Here is a 26626-nt window from a genome sequence, read left to right as displayed (position 1 = left end):
CATTGCCTGAACATCAAGCAAAAAGTGGGTGCTAGAAACAGTATCATACGAAAGCTGACTGGCACAACCTGGGGATCACAACCAGATACAGTGAAGACATCTGCTCTTGTGCTGTGCTACTCCGCTGCTGAGTATGCATGCCCAGTGTGGAACACATCTCACCACACTAAAACAGTGGATGTGGCTCTTAATGACACATGCTGCATTATCACGGAGTGTCTGCGCCCTACACCACTGGAGAAATTACACTGTCTAGCCGGTATCACACCACCTAACATCCGCCGGAAAGTGGCAGCCAACAGTGAAGGGACCAAGCCAGAGACATCTCCAACTCATCCCCTGTTTGGGTATCAGCCAGCACGTCAACGACTTAAATCCAGACATAGTTTTCTAAGATCTACAGAGACACTCACTGGAACACCTCAGCAAGCGAGAGTCCAAAAGTGGCAGGCTCAAACCCAGAACCTCAACCAATGGCTGATACCAGATGAGAGACTCCCCTCCTGGGCACACAGACGACTGGGCGACTTGGAAGGCGCTGAACAGACTGCGCTCTGGCACCACGAGATGCAGAGCCAACCTTCAGAAATCGGGCTACAAAGTGGAATCCTCGACATGCGAGTGCGGAGAAGAACAAACCACAGACCACCTGCTGCAATGCAACCTGAGCCCAGCCACATGCACAATGGAGGACCTTCTTGCAGCAACACCAGAAGCACTCCAAGTGGCCAGATACTGGTCAAAGGACATTTAATCAACTACCAAACTCACACATTTTGTATTTTCTCTGTTTGTTTGCTTTGTTCTGTTAGAAATGTAATATAATTGACTGGCTGCCCTGACACGAGAAATAAATAAATAAAATATTGAGTAATTAATGCAAAGTATTGAATAGACCATATGAATGAGATACTATGGATACAATATAGAAGTCCAACCTGTGATGAGACTGGAGACAATGAGCGGCAGCACCAGCATCTGCAGCATCCGCATCAGGAGCTCCCCGGGGAAGGAGAAGTACTTGATCTGCCGGTAGCTCATCCGGTACGGGCGCAAAGCCAGTGCCAGCGTCACACCTGCGCCCAGGAAAAAGGGAAACCATCATTACAGTTGTGTCATGAAAAGGCCCTTCCCCACCAGACCTCAGTCTCTCTGTGGACAACAAGTGGAATGTGAGCCAAGAGTGTGGATGCAGCAGCTGGAAAGGCCAATGGGATTTTGGGCTGCATTCAAAGGAGTCTTGCGTCCAGATCGAGGGAAGAAGTCCTGGTGCCATCCTCTCTGACTAACAGACCTCTTGACCTAGAATAAGACTGTGTCCCATTCTGGGCAAAGCAGTTCAAGAGATAATGATGATGATGATGATGATAGCCTTATCCACTTGGAATAAAACTGTGTTCAATTGTGGACAGCACAATTTAAGAGAGTTAATAAACTGCTTTGAGTCCCCCTAAGGGTGAGAAAAGCGGTATATAAATACTGTAAATAAATAACAAATTAATAATAATATCATCATCATCACCATCATCATAGTAGTAATAATAATGTAATCATATTATTTCTACTACTAGAAGTAACATGATTACTTACTACTATTACTACTACTACTACTACTACTTATTATTATTAATATTATTCAGCTGGAATAAGACTGCGTCCAATTTTGGACACCACAATTTAGGAGAGATAATGATGATGATATAATGATACTACTACTGCTAATGATAATAATAATAATAATAGACTTATTCACCTAGAATATGACTTCATTTAATTCTGGGCAGCACAATTTAAGAGATGATGTTGATGATAATAATGATAATAATAATAATAATAATAATAATAATAATGTAATCAAATTATTATTAATAATAATAATATTAATATTCTTATTCAGCTGGAATAAGTCTGCATCCAATTATGGGCACCACAATTTAAGAGGAATGATGATGATGATGATGATGATGATATAATGATATTACTATTACTACTACAACTAATAATAATAATAATAATAATAATCATCATCATCATCATCATCATCATCATAGACTTATACACCTGGAATAAGACTGTGTTCAATTCTGGGCAGTACAATTTACGAAAGATGACGACGACGACGACGATGATGATAATAATGTAATCATATTACTACTAATACTAATAATACTCTTATTCAGCTGAAATAAGATTGTGTCCAATTCTAGGCACCACAATTTATCCACCTGAAATAAGACTATGTTCAATTCTGGGCAGCACAATTTAAGAAAGATAATAATAATGATATGAGGATTTAAAGATCGAACTGCAAAGACTCTGGCACAAGCCAGTCAAGGTGGTCCAAGTGGTGATCGGCACATGGTGTGCAGTGCCTATAGACCTTGGCCTGCACTTAAACACAATCGACGTTGACAAAAATTACCACCTGCCAGCTGGACGCATTATTCGCCGATACATTTCACAGTCCTACACACTTGGGAAGTGTCCAATGTGTGATCCAATACAACAGCCAGCAGAGTGTCTGCTGTGGACTCATCTTCTTGTGTTTATAATAATAATAATAATAATAATAATAATAATAATAAGTATTGTATTATCCGGCTTTCCTCATTAATTTTGTCAGCACTTATTGTTTTCAAGTGAAGGCCAAGGTCTTGAGGCACTGCACCCAGTGTGCCAATCACCACTGGGACCACCTTAACCGGCTTGTGCCAGAGTCTTTGCAGTTCGATCTTTAAATCCTCGTATTGTGTCAGCTTTTCTAGTTGTTTCTCTTCAATCCTGCTGTCACCTGAGATTGCAACTTCAACGATCCATACTTTATTTTTTAACATGATCACAAGGTCAGGAGTCTTGTGCTCCAAAATCCTGTCTGTCTGAATTCGGAAGTCCCAGAGGAGTTTGCTGTGTTCATTTTCCGTAACCTTTTCAGGCTTGTGATCCCAGCAGGCAGATGTGATTTGTGACACAAGTTCCAATGGATCATCTGAGCAACGGTGTTATGCCTCTGCTTGTAGTCTGTCTGCGCGATCTTCTTGCAGCAGCTGAGGATGTGATCTATCGTTTCTTCTGCTTCCTTGCAGAATCTACACTTGGGATCTGTCGTCAACTTTTCAATTCTCGCTTTGATGGCATTTATTCTAATTGCTTGTTTTTGGGTTGCAAGAATCAGGCACTTGGTCAACTTTTTAAAAGTTCTATTTGAAGTGACAGCTCCCCTGGTGGCCGGAATTTGAAGCATACCCTCATGAAGCTGGAAAGTTAATACTTATTTATTTATTTATTTATTTACTTTGCTTATATCTCAAGCCCGAAGGCGACTCACAGCGGTTCACAAACAGTAAAAACAGTAGAAACAGCAGTGGTTCCATACAACATATAACAATTGACTTAACACATTATCCATAAATTACCAATAAGCAATTACAATGCACAATTATTACAAAAAACAACCGTACCCAATCTTCTCATCATATACGTCTGTCTATATATGTTGCGTGTCTATGGCATTGAATGTTTGCCATGTATACGTGCATTGTGCTCCACCCTGAATCACCTGCGGGGTGAGAAGGGTGGAATATAAATACTGTAAATAAATAAATAAATAAATAAATAAATAAATAAATAAATAAATAAATATTTGTGAGCCACAGCCATGTTTTTTCTTTGTCAATTTGGCTCTCAATTTTTCCCAGGAACTGTCCATGGAGTGCCTTCTTTGGCCAGTTTTCTCATCTGCTCTGGATTGTGTTTTAACAGTATTCCCTCTTTGTCTTTTGCACTTTAAGCAGTTTTCTACTATTGACTTCCCTCAATGTTGGTTCTTAACTGTCTTTCACATAATCTGCCAGTGTTTGTTTCTCTTCTTCTACCATTTGCTTCATTTGCAGAAGCCCTCTTTTTGCCTCCTGATTTCTTGGCCAGGTAAAGTCTGTCGACATCACTACGCAGGTGTAATAAGTAGTGGATGGTCATCCGTTTTGTTGTTTTTCTGACCCGATCATCCAGCTCTGCCTGTGTCCAGTTCACAATTCCAGCAGTGTATCTGATGACAGAGATGGTCCAGGTGTTGATAGTCTTGAAAATATTTCCGCCATTTAATTGGCTCTTCAAAACCTTTCTGGCCCTTTGGACATATTCTTTGGTGACCACATTTTTCACATGCCCATGCTTGATATTGCCCAACTGTAGTATGTCCAGATATTTATAGGATTCAGGCTGATTGCGTTTTATGGTTTGCCCATTTGGCATCTCTATGCCCTCACTGTGAATAATTTTCCCTTTGTTTAATGCCACTGTGGCACATTTGTCTAGGCCGAACTCCATACTGATGTCAGTGCTGAAGATTCCTACTGTGTTGCTCAGCGACTGGATTTCAGTTTCTGATTTTCCATAAAGCTTTAGATCATCCATGTATAGCAAGTGGGAAAATTTTGGTGAATTTCTTGCCATTTAGTAGCCCAGGTTTGTTTTCTGTAGAATTACTGACAAAGAGATCATTGCAATGATGAACAACAGTAGTGACGGTGAGTCGCCCTGGAAAATTCCTCTCTTGATGTTAACAGTTCCATAGCTTTCGTTGCCCACAAACAGCTCAGTTTTCTATTGTTTTATTAGATTTTCAGTGAACTTTCTAATATTTTCACAAACCCCGATGACATCTAGACATCCAACAATGTGGCAGTGAGTCAAATTTTTTTGTAATCAAGCCAAATTGTATAGAAGTTTGTTTCATGGTATTATTGTTGTTGTTGTTGTTGTTATTGCTATTATTATTATTGATTTATTATTGAGGCTGGATGGCCATCTGTTGGGGGTGCTGTGATGTGCTCTTCCTGCATGAAGGCAGATAGGGTTTGGACTGGATGGACCTGGAGGTCTCTTTCAACTCTATTATTATTATTACCAACAACAACAACAATAATAGCAATGTATTGTCGAAGGCTTTCATGGCCGGAATCACTGGGTTGTTGTAGGTTTTTCAGGGCTATATGGCCATGTTCTGGAGGCATTTTCTCCTGACGTTTCGCCTGCATCTATGGCAAGCATCCTCAGAGGTAGTGAGGATGCTTGCCATAGATGCAGGCGAAACATCAGGAGAAAATGCCTCCAGAACATGGCCATATAGCCCTGAAAAACCTACAACAACCCAATAATAGCAATAATAATAGAGTTGGAAGAGACTCCATGGGCCATCTAGTTCAACCCCCTTGTGCCTTCATGCAGGAAAAAACAATCAAAGCCCTCCCAACAGATGGCCACCCAGTCTCTGTTTCAAAGCTTCCAAGGTAGGAGCAGCAATGTGGCTGCACCACTGGGGAGGTCATAGTTAAGTAACCTGATTATGATCCTTTTCTGATTTCCCTTTGCAAAACGTTTTCCCCGTGGACACACGTCACGCCAAAGCAACCCATGACCGGCTTAATCCCTGGCAGAGCAATCCTTCCAACCCCAAATGAGGCCTCGTTAGCCGGCCGCTCCACTTCTGCCAGGTCAGAGACACAATCAAAGCCCTCCCAAAAGAGAACCAGCCAGTTTTTAAGCATGGATTTCCAACTCGTGCCAATGGCACCTATCTGTCTGTGCACCTATCTATCTACCTATCTATTTCTGCATCTGTCTGCCAATGCATCTATCTGTCTGTTGTTGTTGTTGTTGTTGTTGTTGTTGTTGTTGTTGCTGTTGTTGTCCAAGTTCTTGCTTAAAAATCCCCAGAGAAGTCTATTCTACTGTGGAACAGCTCTCACTATCAGGAAGTTCTTTCTAATGTTTAATATGTAGTCTCTTCTCCTGTCGTTCTAATCTGTGCCCAGAACAACTGAAAGGAACCTTCCTCCCCCTTCCATGTGACCAACTTTCCAATAATGGAAAAATCACCTTCGAGGTGCCTTCTCTCAGGCTTCTCCTATTGACGCAGCCGAGAAAGGTATTTGCCTTTTCAGCTGCAACATCACCCTGTTGGTTCCTGTTTGATTAAGATTCCTTTCATAGAATCCTAGAGTTGGAATGAACCTCTAAAGGCCATCTAGTCTAACTCTCCTTCTGCCTTCATGCAGGAAAAGCACAATTAAAGCACCCCAGACAGATGGCCATCCAGCCTCAACAACAATAATATGGCTTTTGTTCGACTAAGACCCCTTTCATAGAATCCTAGAGTTGGAGAGGACCTCTAAAGGCCATCTAGTCCAACTCCCTTCTGCCTTCATGCAGGAGAAGCACAATTAAAGCACCCCAGACAGTTGGCCAACCAGCCTCAACAACAATAATATGGCTCGTGTTCTACTAAGACTTCTTTCATAGAATACTAGAGTTGGAGAGGACCTCTAAAGGCCATCTAGTCCAACTCCCTTCTGCCTTCATGCAGGAGAAGCACAATAAAAGCACCCCAGACAAATGATGATCCAGCCTCAACAATAACAATAATATGGCTCATGTTCGACTAAGACTTCTTTCATAGAATCCTAGAGTTGGAAGGGACCTCTAAAGGCCATCTAATCCAATTCCCTTCTGCCTTCATGCAGGAGAAGCACAATTAAAGCACCCCAGACAGATGGCCAACCAGCCTCAACAACAATAATATGGCTTTTGTTCGACTAAGACCCCTTTCATAGAATCCTAGAGTTGGAAGGGACCTGTAAAGGCCATCTAGTCCAACTCCCTTCTGCCTTCATGCAAGAAAAGCACAATGACGATCCAGCCTCAACAATAATATGGCTCATGTTCAACTAAGACTTCTTTCATAGAATACTAGAGTTGGAAGGGACCTCTAAAGGCCATCTAATCCAACCCCCTTCTGCCTTCATGCAGGAAAAGTACAATTAAAGTACCCCAGACAGATGGCCATCCAGCCTCAATAACAACAACAATAATAATAGAGTTGGAAGAGGCTCCATGGATTATCTAGTGCAACCCCTGACATTCCTACCGGCTGTTAGGAATTATGGGAATTGATGTCCCATACACATGGTGCCAGACAAACAAGGACACCCCCTTATTTGTCTTGGCCCCAAAGGGGACCCCTTTGTTACCTAGCAGGACAGCAGAGATGGTGAGCAGGACGAAGGCGTTGCGGTGGAGGCAGGCCCGGAGGCCATCCCGTGTGAAAAGGCCCATACGCATGCGCTTCCGGGCATGGGCGGCCCGCTTGCCCAGGGCATGGCGCAGTCGCTGGGCCCGTCCTCCAGAGCCCAACCGCTTGGAGGAGCCCTCGTTCAGGAAGAGGCTGTTGGCATGGCTCTGGCGGTCACCCATCGTTGGGCTCAACATCCTTCGGCCGCCCAGAGAAGCTGCGGAAAGGAAGAAAGAGAAAGAGACGTCACCAGCAGTGCCAACTCAATGGGATTGAGTGCTGCAAAGCTGGGACTTAGCATGCCCCGCGTGACCCAGAAACACAAGGAGGGTGTTGTGTTGGGACGGTAGAGGCCAAAAGGCCTTTCCTGGCACTTCTGCCCAGTAAGCGGCCCTTTTTCGGACAACGCCAAGTATGTGGTCCCTCCTCGAGACCAATGTGGGCACTTTCTTCCCACGTGCATCTCTCTTGTGCTAAATGCTATGGATTTGGAATTTTGTTGTCTTTTTGCATTGTGAGATCATGTGGATAGATAAGATAGGATAGATTAGATAGATAGATAGATAGATAGATAGATAGGATAAATTAGATCAATAGATTACATGGATAGATAATATATGATAGATTTGATAGGTTAGATTATAGATAGGATAGGATACATAGATTAGATAGACAGGATAAATTAGAAACAGATAGAAAGATTGGATAGATAGATAGATAGATAGATAGATAGATAGATAGATAAGATTAGAGATAGATAGATAGATAGATAGATAGAGAGATAGATAGAGAGATAGAGAGATAGATATGATGGATCAGGCATCCTCAAACTGCGACCCTCCAGCTGTTTGGGTCTCCAACTTTCAGAAGCCCTAATGAGCTTGTTCAGTTTTCAGGAATTCTGGGAGTTGAAGGCCCAAACAGCTGGAGGGCTGCAGTTTGAGGATGCCTGTGATAGATTATAGATGGACAGATAGATAGATAAGAGATAGATAGGTAGATAGGCTAGATTAGATAGATTAATAGGTTAGATTAGACAGATCGATAGAGTAGATTAGATAGATAGGTTAGATTAGATGGATAGGACAGATTTTAAATAGATAGATAGATCGATAAAATAGGATAGATTAGATTAGATTAGAAACAGAAAGATAGCATATATTAGATAGGATAGATTACATAGATAGGATAGCATAGATTAGATAGGATAGAGGATAGATAGATAGACAGACAGACAGACAGATAGGATAGATTAGATAGGATAGCATAGATTAGATAGGTTAGAGGATAGATAGACAGACAGATAGATAGGATAGAATAGATAGATAGAATAGCATAGATTAGATAGGATAGAGGATAGAATAGAATAGAATAGAATAGAAAGATAGATAGATAGGATAGATTAGATTAGATAGATAGGATAGCATAGATTAGATAGTATAGAGGATAGATAGACAGACAGACAGACAGAAAGATAGATAGGATAGGTTAGATAGAAAGGATAGCATAGATTAGATAGGATAGAGGATAGATAGACAGACAGATAGATAGGATAGATTAGATAGATAGGATAGCATAGAGGATAGATAGAATAGATAGATAGGATAGATAGATAGATAGATAGGATAGGATAGGATAGGATAGATTAGATAGATAGGATAGCATAGATAGGATAGAGGATAGATAGAATAGATAGATAGATAGATAGATAGATAGATAGGATAGAGGATAGATAGATAGATAGATAGATAGATAGATAGATAGAATAGATAGATAGAATAGATAGATAGGATAGGATAGGATAGATTAGATAGATAGGATAGCATAGATAGGATAGAGGATAGATAGATAGAATAGATAGATAGATAGATAGATAGCATAGGATAGATTAGATAGATAGGATAGCATAGATAGGATAGAGGATAGATAGATAGAATAGATAGATAGATAGGATAGATAGATAGATAGATAGATAGATAGATAGATAGGATAGTATAGATAGGCTAGAGGATAGATAGATAGATAGATAGATAGATAGATAGATAGATAGATGGATCCATAGATAGGATAGATTAGATAGATAGGATAGCATAGATAGGATAGAGAATAGATAGATAGATAGATAGATAGATAGATAGATAGATAGGATAGATAGATAGATAGATAGGATAGGATAGGATAGATTAGATAGATAGGATAGGATAGATAGGATAGAGGATAGATAGATAGAATAGATAGATAGATAGATAGGATAGGATAGGATAGGATAGGATAGGATAGATTAGATAGATAGGATAGCATAGATAGGATAGAGGATAGATAGATAGAATAGATAGATAGATAGATAGGATAGATAGATAGATAGATAGATAGATAGATAGATAGAGGATGGATAGATAGATAGATAGATAGATAGATAGATAGATAGATAGACAGATAGTTAGATAGGATAGATTAGATAGAAAGGATAGCATAGATAGGATAGATAGATAGAATAGATAGATAGATAGGATAGATTAGATAGATAGGATAGCATAGATAGGATAGAGGATAGGATAGATAGGATAGCATAGATTAGATAGGATAGAAGATAGACAGACAGACAGATAGATAGGATAGGTTAGATAGACAGGATAGCATAGATTAGATAGGATAGAGGATAGATAGATAGATAGATAGATAGATAGATAGATAGATAGATAGATAGATAGACAGACAGACAGACAGACAGATAAGATAGATAGGATAGCATAGATTAGATAGGATAGAGGATAGATAGATAGAATAGATAGATTGATTGATAGATAGATAGGATAGATTAGATAGATTGATAGGTTAGATTAGATAGGCTAGATTATAGATAGATAAGATTATAGATACACAGATCAGCCACCTAGATTAGATAGATAGGTAGATAGATTAGATACAGACAGATTAGATAGATAGACAGAAAGATGACATAGATGACATTGATCGATCGATCCATAAGCAGATAGAATAGATAGAACAGATTAGATAGGATAGAAATGATAGAAAGATAGGACAAATTAGATAGGAGAGAGCGGGATAGGATAGATAAATAGATAGTTTCGTTATTGATTAGTCCACTGACCAAATCAACAATAAAAGACAAACCAAAAACAAAAAGTACACACAAATAGACACGAATCACTATCCTCAAACTCCACTAATAGTTAACAAAAATAAATTAAAACTCAATAATACTGGATTAAATAATAAATTTGGTAAAATGAGATTAAATTACAAGATGAAAGCAGGGAGAGGAGAGTGACAGGTTTAAAAGAATCTGCCGGGGATAATAATAAATAACAACCATAATTAGAATAGGGGTAAATCATTGCAAACAGTGGGCTCCTTGAGACCGGAGACTGGCGCTGCATCTATACGGTAAAATTAATGCAGTTTGATGCCACTTCAATGGCTATGGCTCAATGCGATATATTCACAAGATCTTTCCGACCAAAAAGTAATGGGAGTCCACAGCATTGAGCAGTCGAAAAGTGGGACCAAACTGCATTAACTCTACAGTGTAGATGTCCTCCTGGCTTTTGATTGTACTTTGTGGGATACGTGTGGGTCCATTAATAACCTATCTAAAAATAAGCCTGCACAGCTAAGCATTGCATAGGAATACTATATGGGATTGAGGAAGGGAAACTTGTCAAGACGCAGAGAAATTCCCTTTTCGTCCCACAAAGGTAAGAATAAATAATAATAACAATATAATAATAATTATTAATAATAAATATAATAATAAATATTATATTATTACAATTTAGTATTATTATTTGATACATAAGGAGCCCCCGGTGGCGCAGTGGGTTAAACCCCTGTGTCGACAGGTCGCAGGTTCGAATCCGGGGAGAGCGCGGATGAGCTCCCTCTGTCAGCTCCAGCTCCTCATGCGGGGACATGAGAGAAGCCTCCCATAAGGATGGTAAAAACACCAAAACATCCAGGCGTCCCCTGGGCAACGTCCTTGCAGACAGCAAATTCTCTCACACCAGAAGCAACTTGCAGTTTCTCAAGTCGCTCCTGACACGACAAAAAAAAAAATTGATACATAACAAGATTCGTATACAGCAAACAAGATCACTATGCTGGCTTTTGTACTGTGATCTTGTTTGCTGTATACGAATCTTGTTATGTATATAATAATAATAATAATAATAATAATAATAATAATAATATAATTAAGAATAAATATAATAAATATATTATAACATATTGTTATTCTTATTAGTTGATATATAACAAGATTAGAATGCAGCAAACAAGATCACTATGCTGACTTTTGTACTGTGATCTTGTTTACTGTATACGAATCTTGTTATGTATATAATAATAATAATATAATTAAGAATAAATATAATAAATATATTATAACATTGTTATTCTTATTATTTGATACATAACGAGATTAGAACGCAGCAAACAAGATCACGATGCTGACTTTTGTACTGTGATCTTGTTTGCTGTATACTAATCTTGTTCTGTATCTAATAATAATAATAATAATAATAATAATAATAATTATTATTATTATTATTATTATAGCAGCTCAATATTACACATATCTGATGCTATGGATTCGATGCCCACAAAGGGAAGAATCAATTATTATTATTGTTGTTATTATTATTATTATTATTATAGTTATTATTATTACTAAAGAATAATAATAATACATATTAAAGTGTATTAAATATTTGAATAGGATCCGACTGATAATCTTTCTACTCCCTTGCCTCCAAAGGAAACGATCAAAAGGGTCCGTTCCGCAAATAAGAAAACTGAGACCTAAGGAAAGAGACGAAGGCATTTGGGGATACAAATGCCAACTCTCCACGCAAGCCGAGAAGTATTTATGAAAGCAGCTGCCGGGAGGGAAACTCGCCTGCTCGGCCAATGGGACGGGAAAAGCCTCCCCCCCAAAAAGTCTATGGAGAGAGACCCTTGACCCACCTGGCACCGCTCTCTGCCTCTCTGCCCTCCTTCCTTGGGGACCGTCCTCAATTCTTCTGGCAAAAAAGAAAAGAAAGAAGGGATTAAAGGTATGTTTGGAGGGGAGGAGACTCTGGCGGGTACCTGTGCCCAGATGCCAAAGCCGGGATTAACCCCCTCCTGGCCCACCTCCCAAAGCCAGCAGGAAAAACCACCACCTCCCTCCCTTAGGAATAGGAAGGGGAGCTTGGGTTGGAAGGGACACCTAGAGGTCATCTAGTCCAGCAGAGGAACCCACCCCTGGGAGCTGGACATCTAACAATCACACGACGGTAACAAGCCACTCATAGCACTTTTCACTCTGATGGAGTATTGTATGTTATCGCATAATATAACAAATAATAATATTCTATTCTATATCTATATATATATAAATGCTCTGTGCATAATGAGTACCTTATAAACAAAAGAACCATTGAACGAAATCACACCACATTTGGCAACAAAACGTCTCACTACACAAGGAGTGACCATCACTCAAAAAGTTATGAATTTGTCATTTGGGAGTTGTAGTTGCTGGGATTCATAGTTCACCTATAATCAAAGAGCATTCTGAACTCCGCCAACGATGGGATTGAACCAAACTTGGCACACAGGCCTCCCATGACCAACAGAAAATACTACCAGTGTTTGGGCATTGACCTTGAGTTTGGGAGTTGTAGTTCACTTACATCCAGAGAGCACTGTGGACTCAAACAATGATGGATCTGGATCAAATTTGGCACAAATATTCCATATGACCAAATATGAACACAGATGGAATTTGGGAGTTGTAGTTACTGGGATTTATAGTTCACTTACAATCAAAGACTATTCTGAATGAACCCCACGAATGACAGAACTGGGGCAAACTTCCCACACAGAACCCCCATGACCAACAGAAAATACTTAAGGCCATCCAGTCCAACTCCCTTCACCAGGGCAAGAAAACGTAATCAAAGCCCTCCTGACAGAGAGCCATCCAGCCATAGATCTAGATAGATATACATGATTCACACACACACAGATAAAGTATTATAGATTTGAAAGGGACTCCTAAAGATGGACAATGATATGTTGCATGTTCCAGAGTAGGCAAACCAGACAATCTCTACGTCAACACTGTCAAAGAAACATCAAGAAATACTGTTTACCCACAAGCATAAAGACATTACATATATTAGAAACCAGCACTTTCTAATTACTTTATTTTCCAGATCACCAGACTGGGCCACAGCAACGCGTGGCAGGGGACTGCCAACAATGGAATTGAACCAAACTTGGCACACAGGACTCCCCTGACTAACAGAAAACACTGGAAGGGTTTGGTGGGCATTGACCTTGGGTTTTGGAGTTGTAGTTCACCTACATCTAGAGAGCACTGTGGACTCAAACAATGATGGATCGGGACCAAACTTGGCACGAATATTCAATATGTCCAAATATAAACACAGATGGAGTTTGGGAGAAATAGACCTTGACATTTGGGAGTTGTGGTTACTGGGATTTATAGTTCACCTACAATCAAGGAGCATTCTGGACCCCACCGACAGAATTGGGGCAAACTTCCCACACTGACACCCCCAGGCGTCCCAAACCCTAGGTTGAGAAATGCTGCTTTAAGGCCATCCAGTCCAACTCCCTTCACCAGGACAAGAAACCATAATCAAAGCCCTCCTGACAAAGGGCCATCCAGCCATTCACACACACACACACACATATGTATATGACAGATGCAGTATCCAAGATATGAAAGGGACTCCTAAAGAAGGACAATGATATGTTGCATATTCCAGAGGAGGCAAACCAGACAACCTCCACATCAACACTGACAAAGAAACAACATGAAACACTGTTTACCCACAAACAGAAAGACATTACATATATTAGAAGCAAACACTTTCTCATTACTTTATTTTCCAGATCACCAGACTGGGCCACAGCAACGCGTGGCAGGGGACAACTAGTCCATAATAAAAGTGGAAATGTGTATGTATGTGTGTGGCTGAGGTGCCCACTTCCACAGACAGGCTCCCGCTTCCACAAACAGCTTTAACCCATAGTGCTGAGAAGCCACCAAAAGCTCTCCCTCCAATGATATTTCAGGTTATAGCGAGCACCATGAACATGTTGCCCAACCCCTGCCAATGTCCTCCCCAAACACCATACTGCCCACCACCCAAGGAATGCTTTTATTTGGGGACGATTTCATCCTAGATTTGACGTGTTTCCTCCACCACAGACATCCCAGTGTTTCTGACTCTCTCCATTGGTGTGAAATTTGCATAATCACACTCACTGCCTCTCCCTTAACCCTTTGCTCTCTTTTCAATTCTGTCTGCACAACAAACAGAGCAGAACTGATCAGCAACTAAGCATACTGGAGGGAGTTGGGGGATTGTCTCCACATGATGGAAGTTGTAGTTTGCCCTGCATGAAGCCAGAGCACTGTGACCCCCACCGATAATGGACCTGGACCACGTTTGGCACATTGACAATGGACCTAGACCACATTTGGCACACAGAACTCCCATGACCAAAGCAAAATACTGGAGAAGTTTGGGGGGATTTATAGTTGTTGAAGGTACTGGAATTTAAAGTTCACCTGCAATCAAAGAGCACTCTGGACCCCACCGATGATAGAACTGGACCTAACTTGGCACACAGAGCTCCCAAGACCAACTGAAGTACTGGAGAGATTTGACAGGACTGACCCACCATGGTGAGAGTTGTAGTTCATCCTGTAGCTGGATATCACACTGAACCCCACCCATGATGCATCTAGAGCAAACTTGCCCAACATGACAAACTTTAAGTACTGATGGAGATTCTCGGAGTTAACCTGGTATGATGTGAGTTGTAGTTCACACACAACCTTATGCCTTTCGTACAATTAAAAAAATGAATTTTTCAAATAATCCAGGCAACGCTGGGGACCCAAGTTAGTATGTAATACAACACGATGTTAACAAGTCACGCATAGCACTTTTCACTCCAATGGAGTACTGTATTTCATTGCATAATATAATATAACAAATAATACTTAGAAAATATAACTATATAATCTATATAAATAAAATTGTAATGTTCGTTTGTGGGATTAACATAACTCAAAAACCACTGAACGAACTGACCAATTTTGGACACAATACACCTATCAGGCCAACGAGTGACCATCACTCATTAAAACACTGAAAAACACAGCAGAAGAGACTTAAAAGGGAAAAAAACAAAAATACATTACAACGCATACGCAAAACCACATATAAACACAAACACACATATATATACACACATATATGCATATATACACACACAAAACACATATACACAGACTGTGCCACAACAACGCGTGGCAGAGGACAGCTAGTGATTAATAATAACATAACAATAACTAATAATATAACAATATAATAATATAACAACATGATGTAGCACTTTTCACTTAGATGAAGTACTATCGTTGATCACATAATATATCAAATAATCATATAATTAATAATCATATAATTAATATAATTATAACATCATAATAAGAAGTGATATAACATTATAATAGTAATAACAATACAATGTAATATAACAACAACACGATGTAACACAATGTAACAAGCCACCTATAGCATTTTTCACAACGTCTGAGGATGCTGGCGAAATGTCAGGAGAGAATGCTTCTGGAACATGGCCAGACAGCCCGAAAAACTCACAGCAATCAATTTTTCACTCTGAAGAAATACTGTATTTCATAACGTATCATATAAAAAACAATAATTGTATAATATAACAATATAATAAAAATAATATCATTATAGTATAATATAACAAATAACAATTATGCAATATAATATAAAAATAAAATAATAATATTGATGATGATGATGATGATAATAATATTAATTGAATTGGAAGAGACTACATGGGCCATCTAGTCCAACCTCCTTCTTTCTGCCAGGCAGGGAAAGCATAATCAAATCCCTCCTGACAGATGGCCATCCAGACTTTGTTTAAATGCTTCCAAAGAAGGAGCTTTCACCAGACTCTGAGGCAGAGAGTTCCACTGCTGAATGGCTCTTCTTACAGTCAGGAAGTTCTTCCTAATGTTCAATGGAATCTCCTTTCCTATGAATTTAACCCATGGCTCTATACTGTCCCAGTCTCCAAGGCAGCAGAAAGGAAGTATTCCTCCCTCTTCCTCATGACATCCGTTCACATATACATACATGGCTCCTCTCATGTCTCCTTTTCTCCACCTCCTCTTCTGCAGGCTAAACAGACCCAGCTCTTTATGAGACTCATTAGAGGGATTATTCAGGATCTACAGACCTTTGATTATTTCAGCCACCCTCCTCTGAACATCTTCCAGCTTAAGAGTAGTAGTAGTAGTTGTTGTTATTATTATTATTAGAAACACAACAAGATTAGTACACAGCAAACAACATCACTATGCTGGCTGTTGCATTGGATCACTATTATTATCATCATTATCTTTCTTACATATCATTTTATTACATATTATTATATTACATATTATTATTATTATTATGTGCTTTTCTGAATAGAATAAATATTTTAAAAAGGTAGATTTATTACATATTATATTATTATTATTATTATTATTATTATTATTACATATTATGTGCTTTTCTGAATAGAATACATATTTTAAAAAGGAAGATTTGCGTGAAACCCTAAGGAATGGATTGACAACACATTGGATAGGATACCATACTTATTACATATTACTTTATTATATTACATATTTATATTACACATTACTAATATGTAATATAAATATAATAATAACATGTAATAAAATAATAAGTATAATAATAATAATAATATATTACTATTGTATTATATTATTATTATTATTATTACTATACTTATTATTTTATTACATGTTATTATTATATTACATATTATTATATATAGTATTATTATATTGCATATTAGGTCCAAGCTTTAAAAGTATTTGTTCCATTATCTACTGTCTCAAAGAGGAGAAATTATTATATTGCACATTATTATTTAGATATTATTATTAAATTATTATACTACACATTATTACTTATATATTATTATATTATGAAATTATATTAGTATTATTATTATTTATATATTATTACATTGCATATTGTTATAATTTATATATTATTATTACATTATTATATTACATATTATTATTTAGATATAATTACATTAAGATATTACTTATTATTATTTATATTATTATATTATATTCTTATATTACATATTATTAATAATAATAATATATTATAGTATTATTATCTCTCTTAAATTGCTTTGCCAGAATTGGTGATATTCCAGGCAAAGAGGTCTGACCAAAGCAGAATAGAGAACCACCATGACTTCTTCCCTCGATCCAGACATTATTCTGCTTTGGATGCAGCCCAAAATCCCATAAGGCAGTATGTGGCAGTCACGTTAGAGACACTATGTGCAGACCCACTCTCCCCACTGGCTTTTGCCCCCCAAATGCCACACAAAAGCCCTTTGCAGACAGGACAACACTCACCGGGGTTCCCCTGAATCTGTAATGTAAAAGGGCTCTGCGTCGTTGTCAGTGTCCCCGAGGCGCCTGGAAAACAAAGCAGAAGAGAACATGAAACGGTGTCAGCAGAGGAGAAGAAGAAGGAGAAGAAGCGTGGCATCAGTGCGCTTTGAGCGTGGGAGGGGGAGATGGATGTGCCCAATCTGCGCTTTCGGAAGGGAGCCGTTTCCATGGAGGAAGGGAAGAAGAGAGCCCAACACAGAGAGATGCAGATGGGAAAGATTCCCTTCCTTCCTTCCTTCCTTCCTTCCTTCCTTCCTTCCTTCCTTCCTTGCTTTCATCTTTCCTTCCTTCCTCCTTTTCTTCCTTCCATCCTTTCATCTTTTCGTCATTCTTTCCTTCCTTTCATCTTTCTTCATTCCATCCATCCATCTTTCCTTCCTTTCTTCTTTCCTTCCTTTTTATCCTTCCTTCCATCTTCCTTTCATCTTTCCTTCCTTCCTTCCTCCTTTCCTTCCTTTCCTTTCTTCCATCCTTTCACCTTTCTTTCCTTCCTTCCTTCCTTCCTTCCTTCCTTCCTTCCTTCCTTCCTTCCTCTTTCCTTCTTTCCTCCTTTCCTTCGTTTTCTTCCTTCCTTTTTCCTTCCATCTTTCCTTCATCTTTCTTTCCTTCCTTCTTTTCTTTAATCTTTGCTTCATTCCTCCCTTCCTTCCTCCCTTCCTTCCTTCCTTCCTTCCTTTCATCTTTCCTTCCATCCTTTTTTCCTTTTTTAATGTTTCTTTCCTTCCTCACTTTCCTTCCTCCCTTTTGTTCCCTTCCTTTCATCCTTCCTTATTTCCTTTCATCTTTCCTTCCTTCCTTCCTTCCTTCCTTCCTTCCTTCCTTCCATCCATCCTTCCTTCCATAGGCACGTGTTATTGTTGTCGAGCACTGCCCCCCCCCCCCCGGAGTCAAAATATTAAATTTTCCAACTTAGTACTACAGCGGAGAGTTCTGCAGGTAATGGGAGCTTGGAGTTTCCTTAACTGGCTTTGCCAAAGGTCCAGCAGCAGCTACTAGAGCCTAGGATGCTTTTCGAAACAAACTCTCCCTATTTGAATAGTGATATTGTTACCTAACCCTTATAAACATGAACCTTGATGTGTTCCCCTCTACATCTGCTTCTTTGTATCTCTGTTTGTCTCTTGGGTCTTTTCCCTTTGCTTTCACTCTCCGCAGCCAGCCCTGGTGGCTACATGGCCCTCAGAGTAGGACTCTCCTTCCCATTTTCCTTGTATTAACCTCACCTAGACCCCACTAAACCCTGTGTCATCTCGTCTCCCTCGTGGATACCCAGACACCCATTCGCAGGGTTCCCCTCGGTATCCACAGACCCTTGTGTATGTATTTAAGTCGGCTTGAGTCACCTTCGGGTTCGAGAAAAGCGGGGTAAAAATATCATAAATAAATAAATATGTTATATTTTGTACCTTGATATAAAATCCTTTTGGAGACGTTTGCCCCCGACCAAGTCCTTGTGATGAACTTTCGCCTACATCTCCTGACCTGGGAATTCCATTCAGCTGTTCTTCCTGAGCATCATCTACATATGAAGGACTCAAGCACCCATCACTCTCGGTCCAGTCCATCTATACTGGTCCCATAGACCCCCGACTGTTCAAAGGACAACAGGATCCATTTGCGGGGCCAGCAGAGAGTGTTTGAGGACCGGGACATCTGTAGGGATACCAAGGTGCTTGTTTATAAAGCTATTCCCCTCCCATCTATAACATCTGTTATAGAACTCCAGTATGCTGATGACAATGTCATCTGTGTGCATACAGAAGAAGATCTACAAGCCACTCTAAACACCTTCGCGGAAGCATACACGAAGCTTGGCCTGTCACTGAACATCGAGAAAACCAAAGTTCCAGCAGTCACCAGCCAATCCCTCCCCAATGCCACAGATACAGCTTAAGGGTGTAGCATTAGAAAATGTTGACCATTTCCGCTACCTTGGCAGCCACCTCTCCACCAAAGTCAACATCGACGCCGAAATACAACACCGCCTGAGCTCTACAAGTGCAGCATTTTGCCGAATGAAGCAGAGAGTGTTTGAGGACCGGGACATCCATAGGGATACCAAGGTGCTTGTCTATAAAGCTATTGTCCTCCCAACCCTGCTATATGCCTGTGAGACGTGGACTGTCTACAGATGTCACATGCAACTCCTGGAACGATTCCATCAGCGCTGCCTCCGGAAAATCCTGCAAATCTCCTGGGAAGACAAGCGGACAAACGTCAGTGTGCTGGAAGAATCAAAGACCACCAGCATTGAAGCGATGGTCCTCCGCCATCAAGAGAGAAACATGCCAGGAGGAAGGCGCGTCAAGCCAACCCCGACCGGGACTGCCTTCCACCTGGAAACCAATGCCCACACTGCAGAAGAAGATGCAGCGCAAGAATAGGGCTCCACAGCCACATGCGGACCCACAAGGAAACCCATAATGGAAGACCATCTTACTCGTCCAACGAGGGATCGCCTAAGTAAGTAAGTAAGTAAGTAAGTAAGTAAGTAATTCCCCTCCCAACCCTGCTATATGCCTGCGAGACATGGACTGTCTACAGACGTCACATGCAACTCCTGGAACGATTCCATCAGTGCTGCCTCCGGAAAATCCTGCAAATTTCTTGGGAAGACAGGCGGACAAACGTCATTATGCTGGAAGAAGCAAAGACCACCAGCATTGAAGCGATGGTCCTCTGCCATCAGCTCCGCTGGACTGGCCACGTTGTCCGGATGCCCGACCACCGTCTCCCAAAGCAGTTGCTCTACTCCGAACTCAAGAATAGAAAACAGAATGTTGGTGGACAGGAAAAGAGATTGAAAGATGGGCTCAAAGCCAACCTTAAAAACTCTGGCATAGACACTGAGAACTGGGAAGCCCTGGTCCTTGAGTGCTCCAGCTGGAGGTCAGCTGTGACCAGCAGTCCTGCAGAATTTGAAGAGGCACTAATGGAGGGTGAAAGAGAAAAACGTGCCAAGAGGAAGGCGCGTCAAGCCAACCCCAACCGAGACCGCCTTCCACCTGGAAACCAATGCCCTCACTGCAGGAGAAGATGCAGATCAAGAATAGGGCTCCAGTACACTGATCCTCTCCAGCAAAGGATCACCGCCTTGTCGGGGCGCTGGAGCTTGAGCACCTCAATGATGTCATGAGCAAAACCATGAAGGGCCACCCAAGACGGGACGGTTGTGGCAGAGAGGTCAGACCAAGCGTGATCCCTGGGGAAGGCAATGGCAAACCACTCCAGTATCCTTGCCAAGAAAACTAAATGGACCAGTACAACCAGAGATATGTCGATATGCCATTGGAAGATGGGACTCCCAGGTCAGAAGATGGCCAAAATGCTACTGGGGAGGAGCAGAGGATAAGTTCAACTAGCCCCAGATGTGATGACGCAGCTAGCTCAAAGCCGAAAGGAAGGCTAGCGGCCGACGGTACTGGAGGTGAACGACGAATCCGATGCTCTAAAGATCAACACACCATAGGAACCTGGAATGTAAGATCTATGAGCCAGGGCAAATTGGATGTTGTTATTGGTGAGATGTCAAGACTAAAGATAGACATTCTGGGGGTCAGCGAACTGAAATGGACTGGAATGGGCCACTTCACATCAGATGACCACCAGATCTACTACTGCGGACAAGAGGAACATCGAAGAAATGGAGTAGCCTTCATAATTAATAAGAAATTCGCTAAAGCGGTGCTTGGATACAACCCAAAAAATGACAGAATGATCTCAATTCGAGTGCAAGGAAAGCCTTTCAACATTACAGTGATCCAAATATACGCCCCAACCACAGCTGCTGAAGAAGCAGAAGTAGATCAGTTCTATGAGGAACTGCAGGACCTACTGGATAATACACCAAAAAGAGACATTATTTTCATTACAGGAGACTGGAATGCCAAGGTGGGAAGTCAAATGACAACTGGGATCACAGGCAAGCATGGTCTGGGAGAACAAAATGAAGCGGGACGCAGGCTGATAGAATTTTGCCAGGAAAACTCGCTGTGTATAACAAACACTCTCTTCCAACAACCTAAAAGACGGCTTTACACATGGACTTCACCAGATGGTCAGCACCGAAATCTGATTGACTACATCCTTTACAGCCAAAGGTGGCGGACATCCATCCAGTCGGTGAAAACAAGACCTGGGGCTGACCGTAGCTCAGATCACGAACTTCTTATTGCCCAATTTAGAATAAAACTAAAGAGATCAGGGAAAATACACAGACCAGTTAGATATGATCTCACTCACATTCCGAGCGAATATACAGTGGAAGTGAAGAACAGATTTGAAGGACTAGATTTAGTAAACAGAGTCCCAGAAGAACTATGGACAGAAGTCCGCGACATTGTTCAGGAGGCGGCAACAAAGTACGTTCCAAAGAAAAAGAAAACCAAGAAGGCAAAACGGTTGTCTGAGACACTGGAAGTAGCCCAAGAAAGGAGGAAAGCAAAAGGAAACAGTGATAGTAAGGGGAGATATGCCCAGTTAAATGCGCAATTCCAGAGGTTAGCTAGAAGAGATAAGGAACTATTTTTAAATAAGCAATGCATGGAAGTGGAAGAAGACAACAGAATAGGAAGGACAAGAGACCTCTTCCAGAAAATTAGAAACATTGGAGGTAAATTTCAGGCAAAAATTGGTATGATAAGAAACAAAGATGGCAGGGACCTAACAGAAGCTGAAGAAATCAAGAGAAGGTGGCGAGACTATACAGAAGATCTGTATAGGAAGGATAATAATATTGAGGATAGTTATGATGGTGTGGTGAATGAATTAGAACCAGACATCCTGAGGAGTGAGGTTGAATGGGCCTTAAGAAGCATTGCTAACAACAAGGCAGCAGGAGACGACGGGATCCCAGCTGAACTGTTTAAAATCTTAAAAGATGATGCTGTCAAGGTGATGCATGCCATTTGCCAGCAAATATGGAAAACACAAGAATGGCCATCAGACTGGAAAAAATCAACTTATATCCCCATACCAAAAAAGGGAAATGCGAAAGACTGCTCCAACTTCCGTACAGTGGCCCTTATTTCTCATGCCAGTAAGGTAATGCTCAAGATCCTGCAAGGAAGACTCCAGCAATACATGGAGCGAGAGTTGCCAGATGTTCAAGCTGGGTTTAGAAAAGGCAGAGGAACGAGAGACCAAATTGCCAATATCCGCTGGATAATGGAGAAAGGCAGGGAGTTTCAGAAAAACATCTATTTCTGCTTCACTGACTATTCTAAAGCCTTTGACTGTGTGGATCATAATAAATTGTGGCAAGTCCTTGGTGGGATGGGCATCCCAAGCCCCCTTGTCTCTCTCCTGAGGAATCTGCACAAGGACCAAGTAGCAACAGTCAGAACTGACCACGGAACAACAGACTGGTTCAAGATTGGGAAAGGCGTACGGCAAGTCTGCATCCTCTCACCCAACCTTTTTAACTTGCATGCAGAACACATCATGCGATGTGCAGGGCTGGATGAATGCAAAGCTGGGGTGAAAATTGCTGGAAGAAACATTAATAACCTCAGATATGCAGATGACACCACCCTGATGGCCGAAAGCGAGGAGGAGCTGAGGAGCCTTCTAATCAAGGTGAAAGAAGAAAGCGCAAAAGCCGGGTTGCAGCTAAACGTCAAAAAAACCAAGATTATAGCAACAAGAATGATTGACAACTGGAAAATAGAGGGAGAAACCGTGGAGGCTGTGACAGACTTTGTATTTCTAGGTGCAAAGATGACTGCAGATGCAGACTGTGGCCAGGAAATCAGAAGACGCTTACTTCTTGGGAGGAGAGCAATGTCCAGTCTCGATAAAATAGAGACATCACACTGGCAACAAAGATCCGCCTAGTCAAAGCCATGGTATTCCCTGTAGTAACCTACGGATGTGAGAGCTGGACCTTAGGGAAGGCTGAGCGAAGGAAGATCGATGCTTTTGAGCTGCGGTGTTGGAGGAAAGTTCTGAGAGTGCCTTGGACTGCGAGAAGATCCAACCAGTCCATCCTCCAGGAAATAAAGCCCGACTGCTCACTGGAGGGAAAGATACTAGAGACAAAGTTGAAGTACTTTGGCCACATCATGAGGAGACAGCAAAGCCTAGAGAAGACAATTATGCTGGGGAAAGTGGAAGGCAAAAGGAAGTGGGGCCGACCAAGGGCAAGATGGATGGATGGCATCCTTGAAGTGACTGGACTGACCTTGAGGGAGCTGGGGGTGGTAACGGCCGACAGGGAGCTCTGGCGTGGGCTGGTCCATGAGGTCACGAAGAGTCGGAGACGACTGAACGAATGAACAACAACACACTGATCCTGGAAGACGATCCTACTCGGCCAACGAAGGATCGCCTAAGTAAGTAAGTAAGGCTCAGTCACCTGGACATTACAATACCATTCATCACCTGGCATGACTACCAGTACACCAGGAGGTCATGTCCCGTTGTCCCACTCTGACATTTCCCCTTTCCCAGGAACAGACTACATCATCCTGTCAACATGGACACTATTTCTGCTTTTAGACTCAATGGACAGCAGTGCCAGAGGCGCTGGACCCCTTCGCTGGAAACTCGTATCGCTGTTATCCTTACAATAAAATGCATGGGACTTGATAGCCCCTCTTTGTTCCATCTGTCATTGGGACAAAGGTGATTCACTCAGAACTCTTTACACTCCTTTTGTCTCTAAGCTTTCCTGTCTTCTCATGATGTGGACAAAGTGCTTCATCTTGGCCTCTACTATCCTTCCCTCTAATGAGCAGTCGGGCTTTATTTCCTGGAGGATGGACTGGTTGGATCTTCTCGCAGTCCAAGGCACTCTCAGAACTTTCCTCCAGCACCACAGCTCAAAAGCATCTCTCTACCTTCACTCAGCCTTCCCGAAGGTCCAGCTCCCACATCCAAAGGATTACACTGTATAAAATATGTTTTGCAATGTTATGGTGTCTCAGCTTCCTTTGGCGGATTACCGTGAGCTGACATCACTTTCAGATGATTGAATAAAACACCTTGGTGGCTTCTTCTTCAACTTGGTGAGATTTCTTCATTGGGGAACATTGGGCTTCTTTGTCTTGCCAGGCACACAGAGCTACACGGTGGATACCAGTAAGCTCTTATCAGGACTTGGTATCTGTGCTTCGAGTTTCGCTATCCGCAGCACGGATCTCACTATCCGCAGCCACTTTAAATTGCTCTATTTTATTATAAGTTGCAGAGACAAGGGATCATAGAATCATAGAGTTGGATGAGACCTCTTGGGTCATCCAGTCCAACCCGCTGCCAAGAAGCAGGAACATTGCATTCAAAGCACCGCTGACAGATGGCCATCCAGCCTCTGTTTAAAAGCTTCCAAAGAGGGAGCCTCCACCACACTCCAGGGCAGAGGGTTCCACTGCTGAACGGCTCTCACAGTCAGGAAGTTCTTCCTAATGGAATCTCCTCTCTTGTAGTTTGAAGTCATTGTTCCGCATCCAGGGGCGGTTCAACCCATTATGCAAACTAAGCATTTGCAGTATAGTTGATTTTGCCCAGGGGTGCTCTGGAGGCGCTCTTGGGGGAAAATAGATCTTGACATATGCGAGTTGTAGTTACTGGGATGTATAGTTCACCTAAAATCAAAGAGCATTCTGAACTCCACCAATGATGGAACTGAACCAAATATGGCACACAGAACTCCCATGATGAACAGAAAATATATATCAGTGATTGGTTGGGGGGCGCCAAAATACTGTTTGCTTACAGAGGGCCGCCTCTGTCCGCGTCCTAGTCTCCAGGGCTGCAGAGAACAAGCTTGCTCCCTCCTCCCTATGATTTTCTCACCTATTTATACATGGCTATCATGTCTCCTCTCAGCCTTCTCTTCTTCAGACTAAACATGCCCAGCTCTTTAAGCCGCTCCTCATAGGACTTGTTCTCCAGACCCTTTATCATTTTAGTCGCCCTCTTCTGGACACATTCCAGCTTGTCAATATCTCTATTTACTGTAATTGTGGTGCCCAGAATTGGACACAATATTCCAGGGAAGGAAGGATTAGGAAGGAAGGAAGGAAGGAAGGAAGGAAGGAAGGAAGGAAGGAAGGAAGGAAGGAAGGAAGGAAGGAAGATGCAATCTTGCAATGCAATGCAATGCATTGCAGTGCAGAATATGCCATAGACACGTGTTATGAGTTGCAGAGACAAGGCAAGGAAGGAAGCAAGGAAGGGGATCCCCTAAATAAGCAATCTCGCATTGCATTTTATTGCATTGTTCAATTCAATGCAATGCAATAAAAGCCATTGGAAGAAACCCCCCTTTCTCTTTTTCTTATCTGGGCCACGTGGAGAGGCTTTTTGTCCACGTGGGAAAAGGGAGGAGAGAAAAAGGAAGAGAAACCCACAAGTACAACATAAAATCCATTCACTTACCTTGGAGGGAAGGAAGGAAGGAGGGGGTCCTGATCTAGGGAAGGAGGGGAGGGGGATTCTGGCGCCTCCTCTGCGCGCGCCCCCCGAAGTCCCCGCCCACCTGGAACCCCAAAGCCCGCCCCCTCCGCGGGTCGCCATGGAAACACACCCCGCCTCCTTAAAAATTCAACACCTTTTGGGGGGGCTTCCAAAGTCTAAATGATAGATAGATAGGTAGGTAGGTAGATAGATAGCACAGCATAGATAGATAAAAGGATAGAGAGAAGGAGATAGGAGAGATTGATGGCTAGGATAGCATAGATATATAAGTGTATACATAGAAAGATAGATTAGATTGATAGCACAGAATAGATAGAATGATAGGATAGATAGAGGATACAGAGATAAATTATGGATACTCCACCTCAGACATCAGAAGAGCTGCAAGACCGAGAACAAGCAGGAAAAAAGCCAATGGGATTTTGGCCTGCATCAATAGGAGCCTAGTGTCTAGATCTAGGGAAGTCATGCTCCCCCTCTATTCCGCTTTGGTTAGACCACACCTGGAATATTGTGTCCAATTCTGGGCACCACAATTCAAGAGAGATATTGACAAGCTG

The 26626-nt window shown here is 41.4% G+C and overlaps 1 protein-coding gene across 5 annotated transcripts in view; it reads right to left on the bottom strand.

Moving 5' to 3' along the window:
• The window catches only part of LOC132780977 (excitatory amino acid transporter 1-like), a 45531-nt gene extending 19410 nt beyond the window's left edge, over positions 1 to 26121 (bottom strand). Inside the window, exons 1-5 of one of the 5 annotated variants that reach the window (XM_067473538.1) lie at positions 26028 to 26121; positions 17610 to 17672; positions 12056 to 12111; positions 7029 to 7286; positions 939 to 1076 (exon numbers count right to left, since the gene is read on the bottom strand). In XM_067473538.1, the coding sequence (XP_067329639.1) occupies positions 939 to 1076; positions 7029 to 7266 (376 nt within the window). In that variant the 5' untranslated portion in view covers positions 7267 to 7286; positions 12056 to 12111; positions 17610 to 17672; positions 26028 to 26121. Of the gene's footprint in view, positions 1 to 938; positions 1077 to 7028; positions 7287 to 12055; positions 12112 to 17609; positions 17892 to 19054; positions 19080 to 26027 lie in introns of those variants that run through there. The other 4 variants (XM_067473539.1, XM_067473540.1, XM_067473537.1 and 1 more) reach the window with 4 other exon arrangements.
• Between the last annotated feature and the right edge of the window lie 505 nt (positions 26122 to 26626).

The sequence above is a fragment of the Anolis sagrei genome, chromosome X (genome assembly GCF_037176765.1).
Source record: "Anolis sagrei isolate rAnoSag1 chromosome X, rAnoSag1.mat, whole genome shotgun sequence".
Lineage (NCBI taxonomy): Eukaryota > Metazoa > Chordata > Lepidosauria > Squamata > Dactyloidae > Anolis > Anolis sagrei.
This window is presented reverse-complemented; position numbering and strand designations above follow the sequence as displayed.